This window comes from Myotis yumanensis, unplaced genomic scaffold, assembly GCF_028538775.1.
Source record: "Myotis yumanensis isolate MYYU_CA2020_CCGP unplaced genomic scaffold, mMyoYum1.0.hap1 SCAF_7, whole genome shotgun sequence".
In the NCBI taxonomy this organism is placed as follows: domain Eukaryota; kingdom Metazoa; phylum Chordata; class Mammalia; order Chiroptera; family Vespertilionidae; genus Myotis; species Myotis yumanensis.
The window spans coordinates 68,982,583-68,997,335 of NW_027223758.1; the positions used below are offsets into that span (position 1 = coordinate 68,982,583).

General features: G+C 47.0%; 1 protein-coding gene across 1 annotated transcript; it reads left to right on the forward strand.

Moving 5' to 3' along the window:
- Positions 1–1,571: 1,571 nt before the first annotated feature.
- On the forward strand, positions 1,572–13,214 carry WFDC3 (WAP four-disulfide core domain 3). Its single transcript, XM_070421601.1, is given in 7 exon segments — positions 1,572–1,711; positions 2,397–2,528; positions 3,227–3,284; positions 3,286–3,350; positions 8,833–8,964; positions 10,141–10,314; positions 13,075–13,214. Coding segments are annotated over 7 exon segments (666 nt in total). The 5' UTR covers positions 1,572–1,632; the 3' UTR covers positions 13,101–13,214.
- The last annotated feature ends 1,539 nt before the right edge of the window (positions 13,215–14,753 follow it).

Genomic DNA, 14,753 nt, shown 5'->3' on the forward strand with positions numbered 1-14,753 from the left:
GTAGAATGGAGATAATAGTAACAAACTCATAGGTTGCAGTGAGGATTAAGTGAGTTAATTAATATAAAGCACTTAGAACTGTGGCACAAGTAAACCCTCAAACAATGCTGTCATTACTAGTATTAAATTCCAGCAGCCACCACATAGTAGCTTTAGGACCCTGGGCCATTTTCCTCAGTCCCTCTGAGCCACTTTTACCTCGGCAAGATTATTGTGAGGATTAAACTAATGTATATAAAGAACATAATAGGACATCAATCTCTATGCTCCAATATCAGCCTTAAAACAATAAGGCAAAAGACACACACACACACACACACACACACACACACACACATGCACACACCACAAAACAAAAACAAGGCAACTTCCTGACACTGAACTCTTTGGCACTATTAAGGAGGATTTTATCTTGAGTCTTGGATGTTCCCTGCCCTTTAACCTCACTGGGCTAAGCAGTGCCACTGGACACTATTAGATATCATGGCTGACCAAAGTCATAAGCAGATAGATAAATAAAAATAAAAATAGAGGCCCTAGCTCAGGGGTGGGCAAACTTTTTGACTCGAGGGCCACAATGGGTTCTTAAACTGGACCGGAGGGCTGGAACAAAAGCATGGATGGAGTGTTTGTGTGAACTAATATAAATTCAAAGTAAACATCATTACATAAAAGGGTACGGTCTTTTTTTTTTTTTTTTAGTTTTATTCATTTCAAACGGGCCGGATCCGGCCCGCGGGCCGTAGTTTGCCCACGGCTGCCCTAGCTGGTTTGGCTCAGTGGATAGAGCATCGGCCTGCAGACTGAAGGATCCTGGGTTTGATGCCTGTCATGGACACATGCCTGGTTTTCAGGCTTGATCCCCAGTGGGGGGGCATGCAGAAGGCAGCCGATCAATGACTCCCTCTCATCATTGAGGTTTCTGTTTTTCTCTCCCTCTCCCTTCCTCTCTGAAATAAGTAACAATATATATATTTTAAAAAAGAAATAGAGCAAGAAGAGATAAATAAAGGAGATTATATGGTCTGGATTTACTTGAATCATAGCAACTATTCTTGGTGGTTCTGTCACATAGCCTTCATACAGTCCTAGGACGGCCTGTGTGGGCCAGAGGGACCAAGATGTAGGTTTTGGTGCATTTGAATTAGGTCTGAGCAGACTCAAAGGTAGCTCTTCGAAGATTTTTGAGTTTCTAAGTATCTGTTTTCTAGGTTGCTAGGATGAGCAGGAGCCACAGTGCATTTCATTAACTTTGGTTGTTTTCTTATTAAGTCCTGTCATTGTGTCCTCCCAAGGCCCTGCAGGGCTCTCTCTGATCCTCGATCCAGTGGCCTTCCCTCCAATTTCCCAGGTTCATCACCATTGTCCAGGGCTATTGCGTATGGCCCATTACAGAGCTTGATCACCACCCTGTGCCCTTTGGTAGTGCCAGGAATTTTCCCACAGACCAACAACCAATCATTTTTCTTCTTGTCAGAAGAGGCTGTCCTTGGCGACTATTATAAAAGGGCAAACTTTGGGGCTAGATTTAGGCCAGTCTCCTAGTCCTGCTTTCGTCCAGCTGATACTCTGGGCCAGGTGAACACCTCCGGCCTGACCTGGACTCTCATCTCAACTCTCAGCATCATCATCATGTTGAGCTCCCTCTTCCTCCTGAAGGCACTTCTTGCTCTTGGGACCCTGACATCCTGGGTGGCTGCAGGAGAGCATGGTGAGTCATCATCCCTGGCTACCGTAACAGGAAGTGACCAGAGAAGTCGTCCCCTGCCTCCTCCCAGGGTGAGGGGCCTCATTTGTGGACGTGGCCATCTCCGTAGGACGGGACTGGATGCAGAGGTTCTGGGGACAGCGAGGGTGGGTTGCCCAGGCTTTCTTCACCCTCTCTGGCTTTCTACTAGAGCAGCGGTTCCCAACCTTCCTAATGCCTCGACCCTTTAATACAGTTCCTCATGTTGTGGTGACCCCCAACCATAAAATTATTTTCGTTGCTACTTCATAACTGTAATTTTGCTACTGTTATGAATCGTAATGTATATATCTGATATGAAGGATGTATTTAGGCAACCCCTGTGAAAGGGTCGTTCGACCCCCAAAGGGGTCGCGACCCACAGGTTGAGAACCGCTGTCCTAGAGAGTCATACATGAGAACAGGATCACCCCAGCCTTTCTTTCTCTCTCTCTGTTTGCAGAATGGCTGGTCCTTTAGTAGTGGTGTGTGTGTGTGTGTGTGTGTGTGTGTGTGTTAGTGGTTGTGTGGGTGGAGAGGAACATGGTTGCAGAGATATTTACACAGGAGTGTTTGGAGAGGTTGAAAGTTCTTGAAGTACATTTGGCTTCCATTCCCCGTTTCTTGAGGCCTGGCCTGTTACACCAACCTCCCATGATATCTTTTGCAGTGAAAGAAGGAGAATGTCCTCTTGACAAGAACCCGTGCAAAGATTTGTGCCAAGGGGATGAACAGTGTCCGGCGGGGCAGAAGTGCTGCGGCACAGGCTGTGGTCAGGTCTGCCGAGGAGGCATTCTCAAGGGTCCGTTGGAATGAGGGGCAAAATCCAAGTGTGCTTTCTGAACTTGCCTCTGGGCTAGGAAAACTCAGAGAACTTCCTGCCTCCTACTTTGGCTCTTGAAATCTAACTTGCCTAGAGCACCTCTTCTTTCTCCTTTTGGGGTCTCTTCTCCTTTAACACCCAGTGCCCCCAGTCCCTTGTCAATCAGGGAAGAACGTGTGACCAATGATCTCTGTCTTCCACTTTGAATTCGGGGTTCTAGTGAAGGCTGGAGGGCAGAGCTGTGAAGGGAAGCCTGTTTAAGATCGGGTGAACGGAGTAAACCCTAGAGCCAGGCAGACTTTTGTAAGCCTTAAATCAGCCTTAAATAGTTCTTTTAAGTGTTAAATTTTAAGGCTCAATTTCCTCATCTGCAAAATGAGGATACATGTTTGTACCTTTTAGAATTGTTGTGAGGACCATATGAGAGGTTTCTGGCACAAGTAAATGTCACAGTAAATGTGAGCTATTATCCATGCTGTCACTGTCTCTGCTTTAGCACCAGGGTGGAGAGTCCTAAATGAAGCTCAGGGCTTCCTTCTTCTGATTGTCTGGTCTGCTATGACCTTGGGTGTCACCAGGCACCATTCTCTCTCTCTCTCTCTCTCCCTCTCTTTCCCTCTCTCTCCCCCTCTCTCTTTCTCTCTCTCTTTGTGTGGCTGTCTCCTTTTCTGCTGCAGGGAGGAAAGGAGATTGTCCTAGGATTGTTCGGAAACAATCCTGCTTTAAAAGGTGTGTCAGGTGTCAAGAAATGCTGCAGGTTTGGTAGCAGCAGGAGCTGTGTCATCCCGATCTCTAAACAGAGTGGGGTCAGAAACCTCGCTCTGTACCCCAGGCTGTGCTTGGCCTCCTCATTTCTTTCTCAGATATGCACATGCCATTTCGTTGTTGGTTTTCCTTTATTCTGAAAAACAATGAAGTGCCTCCTAGATCCTGAGATCTTTTCTAAGAAAAGATATAGGAAGGGTACCCAAGCCATGGTGGTTTGTGGGATGTGGGCTCGGCAGGCAGAAAAGGCTGCCAGAAGGGAAATCATGGCATATCTATACTGAGTGGCCAGATTATTATGACCACCCCATCAGTACTTCATTGACACTTGCAAAAATACTGAATATTGAAAACTTCCTAATACTCTCAAGGTTTTATTATTATTATCATTTGCATAACTGATTCACTTCATTGTACTGATGGGGTGGTAATAATAATCTGGCTGGTCATAATAATCTGGCCACTCAGTGTATATTTGTGGGCAGATTTGAAAGCTGTTGGGTAATTTCCAATTCCTGTTGTCAGTTGCAGTATTCTCTATGAAAATCGTAGCTGGAGAATCTGCAAAGAGGCAGCAAAAAGAATCTTGCTACCTATACAAGGCAGCACCGCCCTCCCCCCCCCCCCCGCCCCCCGCTACTGAGATTCCATGCTGCCTCTGTCCACACACAGGATTGCTGTCTCCTGTTGGAAATGGGTCCTATTTTATTCTGATTCTCATAAAGAGGTGTCTGAAAGAGATGTCTTCTTTCAAACTCTTACAGGGTCCCCATGAGCGAATTCTCCATTTATACATTATTTCTGTATATATTTATTGAGTATTTACTATATGCCAGTGTTATATTGTAAATCAGAAGATGCCTTAATCAATAAGCCACATTTATTCGGAGTTTTTTTCATTTTGCTAGCACTATTGGGCCCAGAGGAAATATTGCTTCTCAAATTCTGGGGCCCAACCTGGTGGAAGTCTTTCCTATTTATACGTTTTTCAGCTCTTTGTCTCCCAAATTTGGAACGAGACTTCCGGACCTTCTCAGAAAAAGTCCTGTTTGCTGGGCCAGGGCCGTGAGACCATATCGCAAGGCCTGGCCTGGCACCAGGACTGACAACTCTGTCTGGGGCATAGTTCATAGCCTCTCTGGAATGGGGAGTAGTCTTATTTTTCCCTATTATTTAAGCAAGCAAACGTTCACAGAAGCCAGAATAGCAGGGTTAAAATTTTAAACAGCAGTTTTTACCCAAGATGGAGGTTACTATGCTTCACCAGATCCAGCGATGGGTTCTGGGTAAATTGTGGTGAACAAAGAAGATCCAGTCCCTGCCTTCGTGGAGCTCATAGACTAGTCGGGGAGAAAGAGGCTTAACAGACAAGCATGAAATAAGTCTGTAATCTCAAACCATGACAAGGACATGGAGGAAAGAAAATTAAAGGGCGTTGAGAGATAAAATAACCGGGAGCTCACTTTAGTTTGGGTGGTCAAGGGAGGCCTGTCTGAGGCAGCGACATTTAACCTGAGACCTGGAGTTGAAGTTAGCCAGGTCAAGGGTGTGATGAACGAGAGAAGCAAGCGCAGAGGTCTTTAAGCTGAGAAGGATCTTGCCACATGTGAGAAACTGAAAGAAGCTGCTATGGTTGAGACAGGGAGCAGGAGAATGACTCCCGGTGAGGACAGAGTGCAGTTGGACTAGGGAGGCGGCAGTGGGGATGGAGAAAGGTGACACAACTGAGAGAATTTGGAAGTAGAAGTGAGAAAACTGTCTGCTAGTCCTCGGCTCCTCCCCATTCCCTGAGCGGCCCCCAAAAGGCATTAGAAATGGATGGTGTGTCTCCCCTGCTAGCCCCTCTTATGTCCCTTTTTTCAGATGGTCATGGCTCCTTTTGTTTGCTTGTGCTTCCAAATATGTTTTATTATCACATTGTCTAGTCCCCACTTCCTCCCTTCTAAATATTGAGGCTACTTTTATTGGAGAGGTGTTAGATGTATATCTTAACTTAGGGAGATCTGGCTTTTTTTTTTTTTAATCCTCACCGGAGGATATTTTTCCATTGGTTTTTAGGGAGAGTGAAAGGGAGAGAGAGAGAGAGAGAGAGACAGAGAGGAAAACATTGATGTGAGAGAGACACATCAATTGATTGCCTTCGCACATGCCCCAACCAGAGCTGGGGATCGAGTCTGCAACCTAGATACATGCCCTTGACTGGAACCGAACTTGGAACCCTTCAGTTCCCAGGCCTCCGCTCTTTCTGCTGAGACAAACTGGCTAGGGCAGATCTTACGTTGTATCTTTATGACTTCCCATTTTCTAAGTGTACTTCAAGGTGTTTTCTAGTTTTAAAGTATTTTTTGATAAGTTAATACTCAGATTACTTTATTATCTTCTTTGCTGTCTCCAATAGGATCACATTATGCCTTCCAGTATGTTTTCTAAAGGAACTGGAACCTTCTCTCCCATGAGTACATGTGGCCGCATATAACACTGAAAAAGCACAGATTTTGGTTGTCAGAGGTCTGAGGTCTGGGTTCAAGTGGGAGGCTCACCAGTCACTGGCCAGTGGGTCCCTGGCCAAGTCTCTTCTGCTTCTCCGAGCCTCAGTTCCCTTCGCTGCAAAATGGAAAGAATAAGCCCCGCAGGTTGGGGTAATGATTCAAAGTGTGTACAGTGTTTGGCCCTCACTATCCATGAGCTCTCTTCCATTTGCCTCTTCAGGTGCACCGGTCGGGGTGCAGTTTCTAATGAGCCCTTTCATCGGAAACCAGGGTAATTTTCTCCTCCCCTGAGCACATCTTCTCTGAGACCCAGCCACTCCACACCACGCGACAACCTCTTTCCTTCCAGCCAGACCTCCCCAGGTGGCAGGCCCCTTCCCCGTGCCCAGTTGAGTTGTCTGTGCCTGGCGTAGGCAGCTCTCTTGGGCAGCCTGCCCATAAGAGAGAATAGAGGGTTGTGCTCCTTGCCAGGACTCTTGAGGTCCAGCCCTGGAACCAGAGCCTGGGCATCTGTCTCAGGCGGGTCCCTCACTGCCAGCTTGTAGGGCCTGGTACAATCTGCCCAGTGTGTGGAGCTGGCCATTGTATCCAATCTAAAGTGAGTTCCTGGTTATTCTACCTCTCCGCACCCTTTAATTTTCCTCATGTCCTCGTCACAGTTTGAGATTATAGACTTAATAAATCAGAGCCATGAGCATAGCTCTATGCTGAGTCCTGTTTGCCCCAGTGAATCACCAAACCTAGGATGGTCTCAGGGGCTCCTGACACACTGGTTTGTTTCTGTTTTCCTAACTCCTACCACTGTCTACCACCGGGTCTTCTCTTTTGGCAGAACTGGGCTGAGTGAGTCCCAGCGCTTGTTGATCTGTTTTGGGGTGATCCTTGTGGAATTGGGGGATCATAGTGATGTGGTTCAAAGGGCACCATGGTGATGTGGTTTTGGGACCCAATTCTGCCCTCTTTGATCTCAGGTCAAGCCCTCTTTTCCTGGATGTCTGTTTGCAAGAGAAGAGGAGTAGGTTTCAGAGCTCACAGGGCCCTTCTTGGCTCAGGATGTCCTGGGATTTCACTTTTCTGCCAGCAGCTGCCCTCATTCCCAGGACCAGCGTAGAGACCAGACCTCTACTCCCTTCCAGTAGCAGAGTGCTCCTGACGTTGGTCGCTTCAGGGCCACGCTCAGCAAAATGGTGAAATCTGGGAAGTGTGCCACTCTAGGCACCACTTTCTAAGGCATATGAGAAGTTTACGTTGCTGGTTGTATTCCACCAGGGAGATTTTACCGCGGGACAAAAAGCTTTGTTCTTTGTTAACTAGATTTAATGTTTGTCAAGCAGGTGGGAGGTATGAGGAGGTATCTGGTGGTTATAGTGACCTTATTTCTGAAATAAAAATCAGGACATGTAGTTTTGATGTGATCTGATAGTGGCACAGAATATTTGAAATAGGAGCTGTTCAGGAGAACCCAAAGGTGCAGGGTGATTATACCTTGATTTTTTAGCTACGTGTGTTCTTGCTGGAGGCCAAACACTTGCTTTTTCCATCATGGCAGACTTCCTGGAGCCAGCCATATGCAAATGTATTACATGTTCTTACTCAGAGGCACCGAGCCAATCCTGCCTTGGTTTTCTGCAAAGTCTTTAATCGCCTGTCACTTTTTTCCATTTAAAAAACTTGAAGTAAACGCTGAGGTGAATGAGTCACGGCGCGTTGGTTTGGTTTGGTTTGGATGTGACCTCTCTGGGTGTGCCTGTTCCCAAGGACCTGGAGCGGTGTCTGCGTGCTTTACAGATGATGTAGCAGCAGAAAGAGTGCTTCATAGCGGGCCGGGAGGCTGAGTTTTGTCCTGCTATGCTGCTGACTCACTCCGCAGTTCTGGGCAAGCCCCTTCTCTTCTCTGAGTTTCGTTATTTCCATAGGGACGGTGAAGGGACATGTCAGGGATGTGTGTCTGTACGTGGCAGAAAGTTAACTGAACAGGGGTTCATTGTTCTTGCATAAGGAGAAGCCCTGAAGCAGGTGCGAGGGATGGGGTGGCAGCTCCATGACGCCAGCAAGGGTGAAACAATTGCTTTCTCTTTGCGACCTGGACTTCTCCTTATCCTAGTTGCCTCCCTGTGCTGTGTCAGCCTTTGCACTGGAAGAAGGCTGAAGCGAGGGGCAGTTTGAAAGGTGTCGTCTCTACATCAGGAGTGCACAAGTAGGCCCAGCTACGCCTCAGTTTGTGGCCACCCCTAGTTATAGGGGAATATGGGGAAGCAAGTCATTTTAGCTGGCTGGGCTCATTGCCTCTCAGAACAAACCTGGGGTTCCGTTAACCAGTGTTTCAGTTATCTGTTGCTGCATGCACACCACCCCCAACCTTAGTGTGGGTTAGGTGGGCAGCTCTTACAACACATGGTGCAGCTCTTACACCACTTCTATGGCTGCATGTGTCTGGGGGTTCCGTGGGGAGCCCGACCATGGCTGGGATGCCCAGGATCCTCTCTTCAGCCAGGTTCTCTCTAATGGGGCATGGCATCAAGCTGCTACATAGCGCGGCGGCTGGCTTCCAGGAGGGAGTGTTCTGAGAGGACAACCTCACTATGTAACTGTGTATCCAGCCTCTGCTCACACCAGTCACACTTGCTGATGTCCTGTTGGTCAAAGCAAGTCCCATGGTGGAGCCCAGAGACAATCCGGGAGAGGGCTATACGAGGGCAGGGATCCCAGGAGGTGGGGCTCAGTGGGGCCACCAGTGTACATGTCGATGACCGTCAGAAAGTGGGTTAGACCTCAACAGTGTTTTTCAAACTGCAAGTCTTGAAAGGAATTTAGTAGTTGATGGCCTGCATTAAGAAAAGGAGACACAGAATATAAAGTATCAGCATCACAGGTCCATGAGTGCACCGGGATATGTCCATTCTAAACACACATCTGTATTAACGTACATATGGGACAACATGAAAAATGTACTAGCATTTGGTACTCAAGAGTCACAGTAAAAATAGCTGGAAACACCTCAGGGACCCAGTGCTCTGATTCTATGGCAGAGTTTGGCGGTGAATGTCCTGCCGACCCCCTTCCATGCAAGGAGCTGTGTGATGGAGACGAGTCCTGTCCTCAGGGGCAGAAATGCTGCAGCACCGGCTGTGGACACAGCTGCCGAGGAGACATTATGGGAGGTATGTTGACTTTTGGGGGAAGGACTCCCTGAGTGCGCCTTGAGCCCAGAGTCAGTTTGGGAGGGAGTCATCTGTGGCCTTCTTGCCGTTCCCTTCCCGGGCGGGATCAGAGTTCTCACCCTTCCTGTCCTCCTGGGCCCCTCCACCCAAGGCAACCCCTCCTCCTAGGGCCAGTGGTCCTTGTTGGCATTAATAACTAGGGGACACATATGTAATACCTTCATCAATAAAGAACAAAATAATAATAAAAAGAGAAAAAATAAACCTCCAACCCAGCAAAAAAAAAAAAAAGTAATAAAAACATAATTAGGGGAATCAGGTGGGGCAGCAGGACAAATCCCCAGGCTGGGAGCCAGGCAGCGTGGCTTCTGGTCTTGCTTCTGCTGATGATTTGCCCTGTGACTTTGGGCAAACCAACCCCTCTTTTTGAGCCAGTTTCTTTACCTGTAAAATGAGGGCATTGCCCCAGATCATGATTTTCTGACCTAATTCTTTGCCCAAAGCTTCCCCACCTCCTGAAATCTTACTTGGAAGGGATATAAATGCAACAGATAAAAGCATTCCTGATGTGATTTCTTTGTTTCTTCAATATGTGTTTTAAACAAATGTATGTTTTGAGTGCTCCTGCTGTGCCAGGCACCGTGGAACTCCATTTCAGAAGCACCGGCCCAGATGTTGTCTTTAGACAGCATTTACATCCCCGGGCAAGGGTCAGGGCTTGGGGACAGATTCTTGTCCTTACGTAGCATATAGCCTATCAGGGAAGGTAGACAAATGAGTGAATGATAGTAACGTTGGATGAAAGGAATGCAAAGCACAAACATTGTCTAGGGTGGCAGAAAAGCCTAGTGACCCTGTGGAGCCCAAGCACCTGGGAGGGCAGTGGTCTGGGAGCCTTGCTCCTTCTGCACTCTGCCCAGCCCCACCCCCACGCCCACAGAAGTGTCAAACCCCCAGCTCTCTTTAGGGAGCTCCCTGTGGGACCCTACTGGAACACTTTTGGTCCAAGTGCTCTCTTGGGGCCTACAGATTCTCAGATCCTCCAGCTCAAGGTTTCCCAGCCAGGTCTTTGCTTCTGGGATGGATTTGCTGGGAGCCCCCATGCCTGAGTTCCAGATGGAAACTCAGAGTCAGTGGAGCCGAGCGTCCTCTTTACCTGTGTCTGCTTCCCCACAGGACGGGCCGGTACTTGTCCAAGAGTTTTGGTGGGCCTGTGCATTGTCACCTGCATGGCGGATGAGAACTGCCCAGCCGGAAGCAAGTGCTGCAAGTCAGGCTGCGGGCGCTTCTGTGTCCCGCCGGATATGCTGCGCCAAGTTGGCCAGGAACCCAAACGGGACCATGAATTAGGTGAGTACGGTCTTACATCCTCAAAAACAATGGACGTAAACTGTGGTGTGTGAGGCACTGGCTTAGGTGCTGGGTTGGGACTTCAGAAGGCCAAGACCAAGTCTCTGCCCTGGAGAGTCTAGTTCATTGATGATACTCGTATCAGGGGTGACACGCAAACTCATTTTTTTTGTTTTGTTTTTTATTAAATGGCATTTAAATATATAAAATAAATATCAAAAATATGTCTTTGTTTTACTATGGTTGCAAATATCAAAAACTTTCTTTTTTTTCCTTCCCCCATATCTTTTTTTTTAAATTAAATCTTTATTGTTCAGATTACATTTGTTCCTCTTTTTTTTCCTCCCCATAACTCCTCTCCTCCCAGTTCCCGCCCCACCCTCCGCCCTCACTCCCCACTCACTGTCCTCATCCATAGGTGCACGATTTTTGTCCAGTCTCTTCCCGCATCTCCCATTCCCCTTTCCCCCACAAGAATAGTCAGTCCATTCCCTTTCTATGTCCCTGATTCATTATAATCACCAGTTCATTCTTTACATCAGATTATTTATTCACTTGATTCTTAGATTCACTTGTTGATAGATGCATGTTTGTTGTTCACAATTTGTATCTTTACCTTTTTCTTCTTCCTCTTCTTAAAGGATACCTTTCAGCATTTCGTATAATACTGGTTTAGTGGTGATGAACTCCTTTAACTTTTCCTTATCTGTGAAGCTCTTTATCTGACCTTCAATTCTGAATGATAGCTTTGCTGGATAAAGTAATCTTGGTTGTAGGTTCTTGGTATTCATCACTTTGAATATTTCTTGCCATTCCCTTCTGGCCTGCAAAGTTTCTGTTGAGAAATCAGCTGACAGTCGTATGGGTATTCCCTTGTAGGTAATACAAGGGAAAGAGTCTCTTTCTCTTGCTGCTTTTAAGATTCTCTCTTTGTCTTTTGCTCTTGGCATTTTAATTATGATGTGTCTTGGTGTGGTCCTCTTTGGATTCCTTTTGTTTGGGGTTCTCTGCGCTTCTTGGACCTGTAAGTTCATTTCTTTCACCAGGTGGGGGAAGTTTTCTGCCATTATTTCTTCAAATAGGTTTTCAATATCTTGCTGTCTCTCATCTTCTGGCACCCCTATAATTCTGATATTGGTGCGCTTGAAGCTGTCCCAGAGGCTCCTTACACTATCTTCGTATTTTTGGATTCTTTTTTCATTTTGCTTTTCCGGTTGGGTGTTTTTTGCTTCTTTGCATTTCAAATCTTTGGCTGGATTCTTGCGCTCCTCTGGTCTGCTATTGGGTATAATATTCTTTATTTCAGTCCGTGTATGCTTAATTTCTAGTTGGTTCTTTATCATAGCATCGAGGGTCTCATTAGTTTTCCTGAGGCTCTCCTCAAGTTTATTGCAAGCCCTCAAAATTGCGTTTTTTAGCTCTATATCCTCCATTTCTGTCATGTTTTTTTGTCTCCCCATTTTTTATGCTTTCTTGGTGCGCCCCCTTGGGGTCTTTGTGCGCAGTCTTGTTCTAGTTAAGCCTTGATTGTTGTAGTTAATACTAGAGGGATTTGACCACCAGGCCGACTGGCTGTGAGAATCAGCTGTGTCTGCAGTGGGAAAACTTCTGTCCTCTGGGGAGGTGCTAATCTAGCCTTTGCCTGAGGCTATCCGGCAAATGGCTCTGCGCAGGGCTTGGGCGGGGCAGGTCGCAGGGGATCAACAGGGTGGGTGGAGGGAGCAGTTATGGCTGCTCTCAGTCCCGTTCCCAGAGGCACTGCTTCTCAGAACCCCGGCAACTGCTGCAAACCTCGGAGAGAAAGCTGCCCTCACGTTCCAACTGATGCTAGACAATCCCGCTTCTCCCGTTTGAGTCTGAGTCCCTAGAGACTCGCCCGGATCTGGAGCTCAGTGTCTGAGACTCCCTCCTGATTGAAAACGACAACTGCGCCCTCAGCCACCAGCCCGCTTTTCATGCGCACCTCTGCACCTTTAAATTTTCCACACTGCGCCTCCTCTGAGCCTCGGAATGCTGTTGTCTTTCCTTCTAGTTGAAGAGTCTCTCCTCAGCCAGCCTTCCTGTGGTTCTGGGTGATGTCCGTTCCGTCTTTTAGTTGTATTTTTGAAGTGGTTGTTTGCGGCAGCAGTCTCCGGTGTTTACCTATGCCGCCATCTTGGTGGTATCTCTATCAAAAACTTTCTATATGTGACATGGCACCAGAGTTAAGTTAGGGTTTTTCAAAATGCTGACATGCTGAGCTCAAAAGGTTCGCCATCACTGGGGAGAGAAAGATCAGATGTTCCAGGTCGTATATCACAGAACCCTTGCATAGACGGTATGGGCTTATAGGCTTTCAGATCAGGTGGGGCTCCTTGGAAGGTCTTCGTGCTGGCAGGAGGAGTTGACGTGGGCCCTAAAGGCGAGGCAGGATGTGATAAAGGGAGGACAGCCCAGAGAACATGCTGGACAGACAGTCTGGCGATTGTTAGCAAAGGCACAGAGGGTGAAATGTATGTGACATGTTTGGGGAGTCGGGGTGCAGGTGGGAGGTGAGAGTGGGCAAAGGAACAGGCTGCTGTTGTTACAGGAGAGGTGAAGTTGACATCTGAATGATAAGAGTCTTCAATGCCAGTTTGGACTAGATTGTGTAGGAAGCAGGGAGCCGACTAAGGTTTCCGAGAGCAATTTGTGCCAAGCTTCTCTCCGGTGGAGGGGAAACACCTGGGGACCTGCAGCCTGGAGGGCACAGTTGTGACTTGACGTTTCTTCTTCTTGCAGAGACCCTGGTGCCCTCCCTGTCCTGATGTATCCTGAGCTTCTCTGGCGACTCCAAGAGGCTTGTCCTGGAAGCCAGGAGAGGTGCTGTCCCAGGAGGGCTCATTGCCTGCTTCTGTTCCTGCTGCTGCCTGAGCATAAGAAATAGCCCAGGGGTTGGGGAGTGGATGTGTGGTGCTTCTAGTCCCCAATAAAGGCTGGTGCCGATCCTCTTGTCTGTACTTTTTAAAAAAATATTTTTATTTATTTCAGAGAGGAAGGGAGGGAGGGAGGGACGGAGGGAGGGAGGAAGGGAGGGGGAGAGAGAGAGAGGAACATTAATGATGAGAGAGAATAATTGATCGGCTGCCTCCTGCATGCCCCACAATGGGGATCGAGCCCACAATCTGGGCATGTGCCCTGACTGGGAATCAAATCATACCCTTCTGGTTCATAGATAGACGCTCTACCACTGAGCCACACCAGATGGGCTTGTCTGTACTGTTTGAGGACTAAGGTGAGGAAAGAGAGCTAGGGGTCTAAGCATGGCTGTGGAATTATGGGACTATTTGGGAAGGATAGGTGATCCATTCTTTCTGAGAACACTGAAAATAGTTGCTGGTTGGGTGTGGCTAGCAGGGAGATGGGAAGATAAAACTTGGTGAGTTGCCATAGATCACTCTTAAACTTCAGGAGTAGGACAGTCAGACCTTTCTTTTATCAGAGAACATGGGTTGGGGATGGAAGTGGGCTGAGGGGCCAGTTTATTATAGTCACTTGGACCTCCTTCCTTGGGGCACAGCCCTTGCTCCAAGGCAGGCCATTTGTTCCTCCAGGTAGCGTTACTGTAGAAAGGAGATGTTTTTAGGTTCTTGGAACCAAGATAATTAAAAAAATTTTTTTTAAAAATTAATTTCAGAGACAAAGGGAGAGAGAGATAGAAATGTCAATGATGAGAGAGAATCATTGATTAGTTGCCCACAAACCGGACATGTGCCCTTGACCATAATCGAATCTGGGACCCTTCAGTCCACAGGCCAACACTCTATCCACTGAGCCCAACTGGCTAGAGCAGAATCAAGATAATTTTTAAAAATTACATTTTTATGAAAAAAAATTACATTTTTATGTATATAAAATGGATCATTTTTTGTATCTTTGAGACAGTTTATGTCATCACATATATTCTTTTACTAGAATCCCATGAAAATAGCTAATTTAGTTAGTCAACCCTTGTTGGATGTTAGTATCCTTGTACCTATAAATCTTGGCCCACCTTTACAGGTAAATCTGGGTAAAGTCTTAGTAGCAGAATTTTAGTTTTTTAAATAGAACTAAAAACAAACAAACAAAAAATAGGCCCTCCATAAGTATTTATTGAATGAAAGAATGAAGGTAATTCTCAAGTCTCTCCGATAGGAATTTGTTGGGCTGCAAGTAATAGAAACCTAACTCACAGTGGCTTGGCCAGTGAAGACATTGGCTTTTCTCACATTGGAGTCTGGAGAGAAGCAGTGCGGCTAGTTCAGCAGCTCAACCACAGCACTGATGACCAGACTCACTCCTTCCTTTCCCACCATCATTATGTTGGCTTTTGTCCTTGTGCCCTTCACCTTGTGGGTGCAAGATGGTTGCTGCAGCTTTAGCTGTGACAGCAGGAAGAAGGTGTGTATAGAGGACAGTGACAGAAAGACTACCACAAA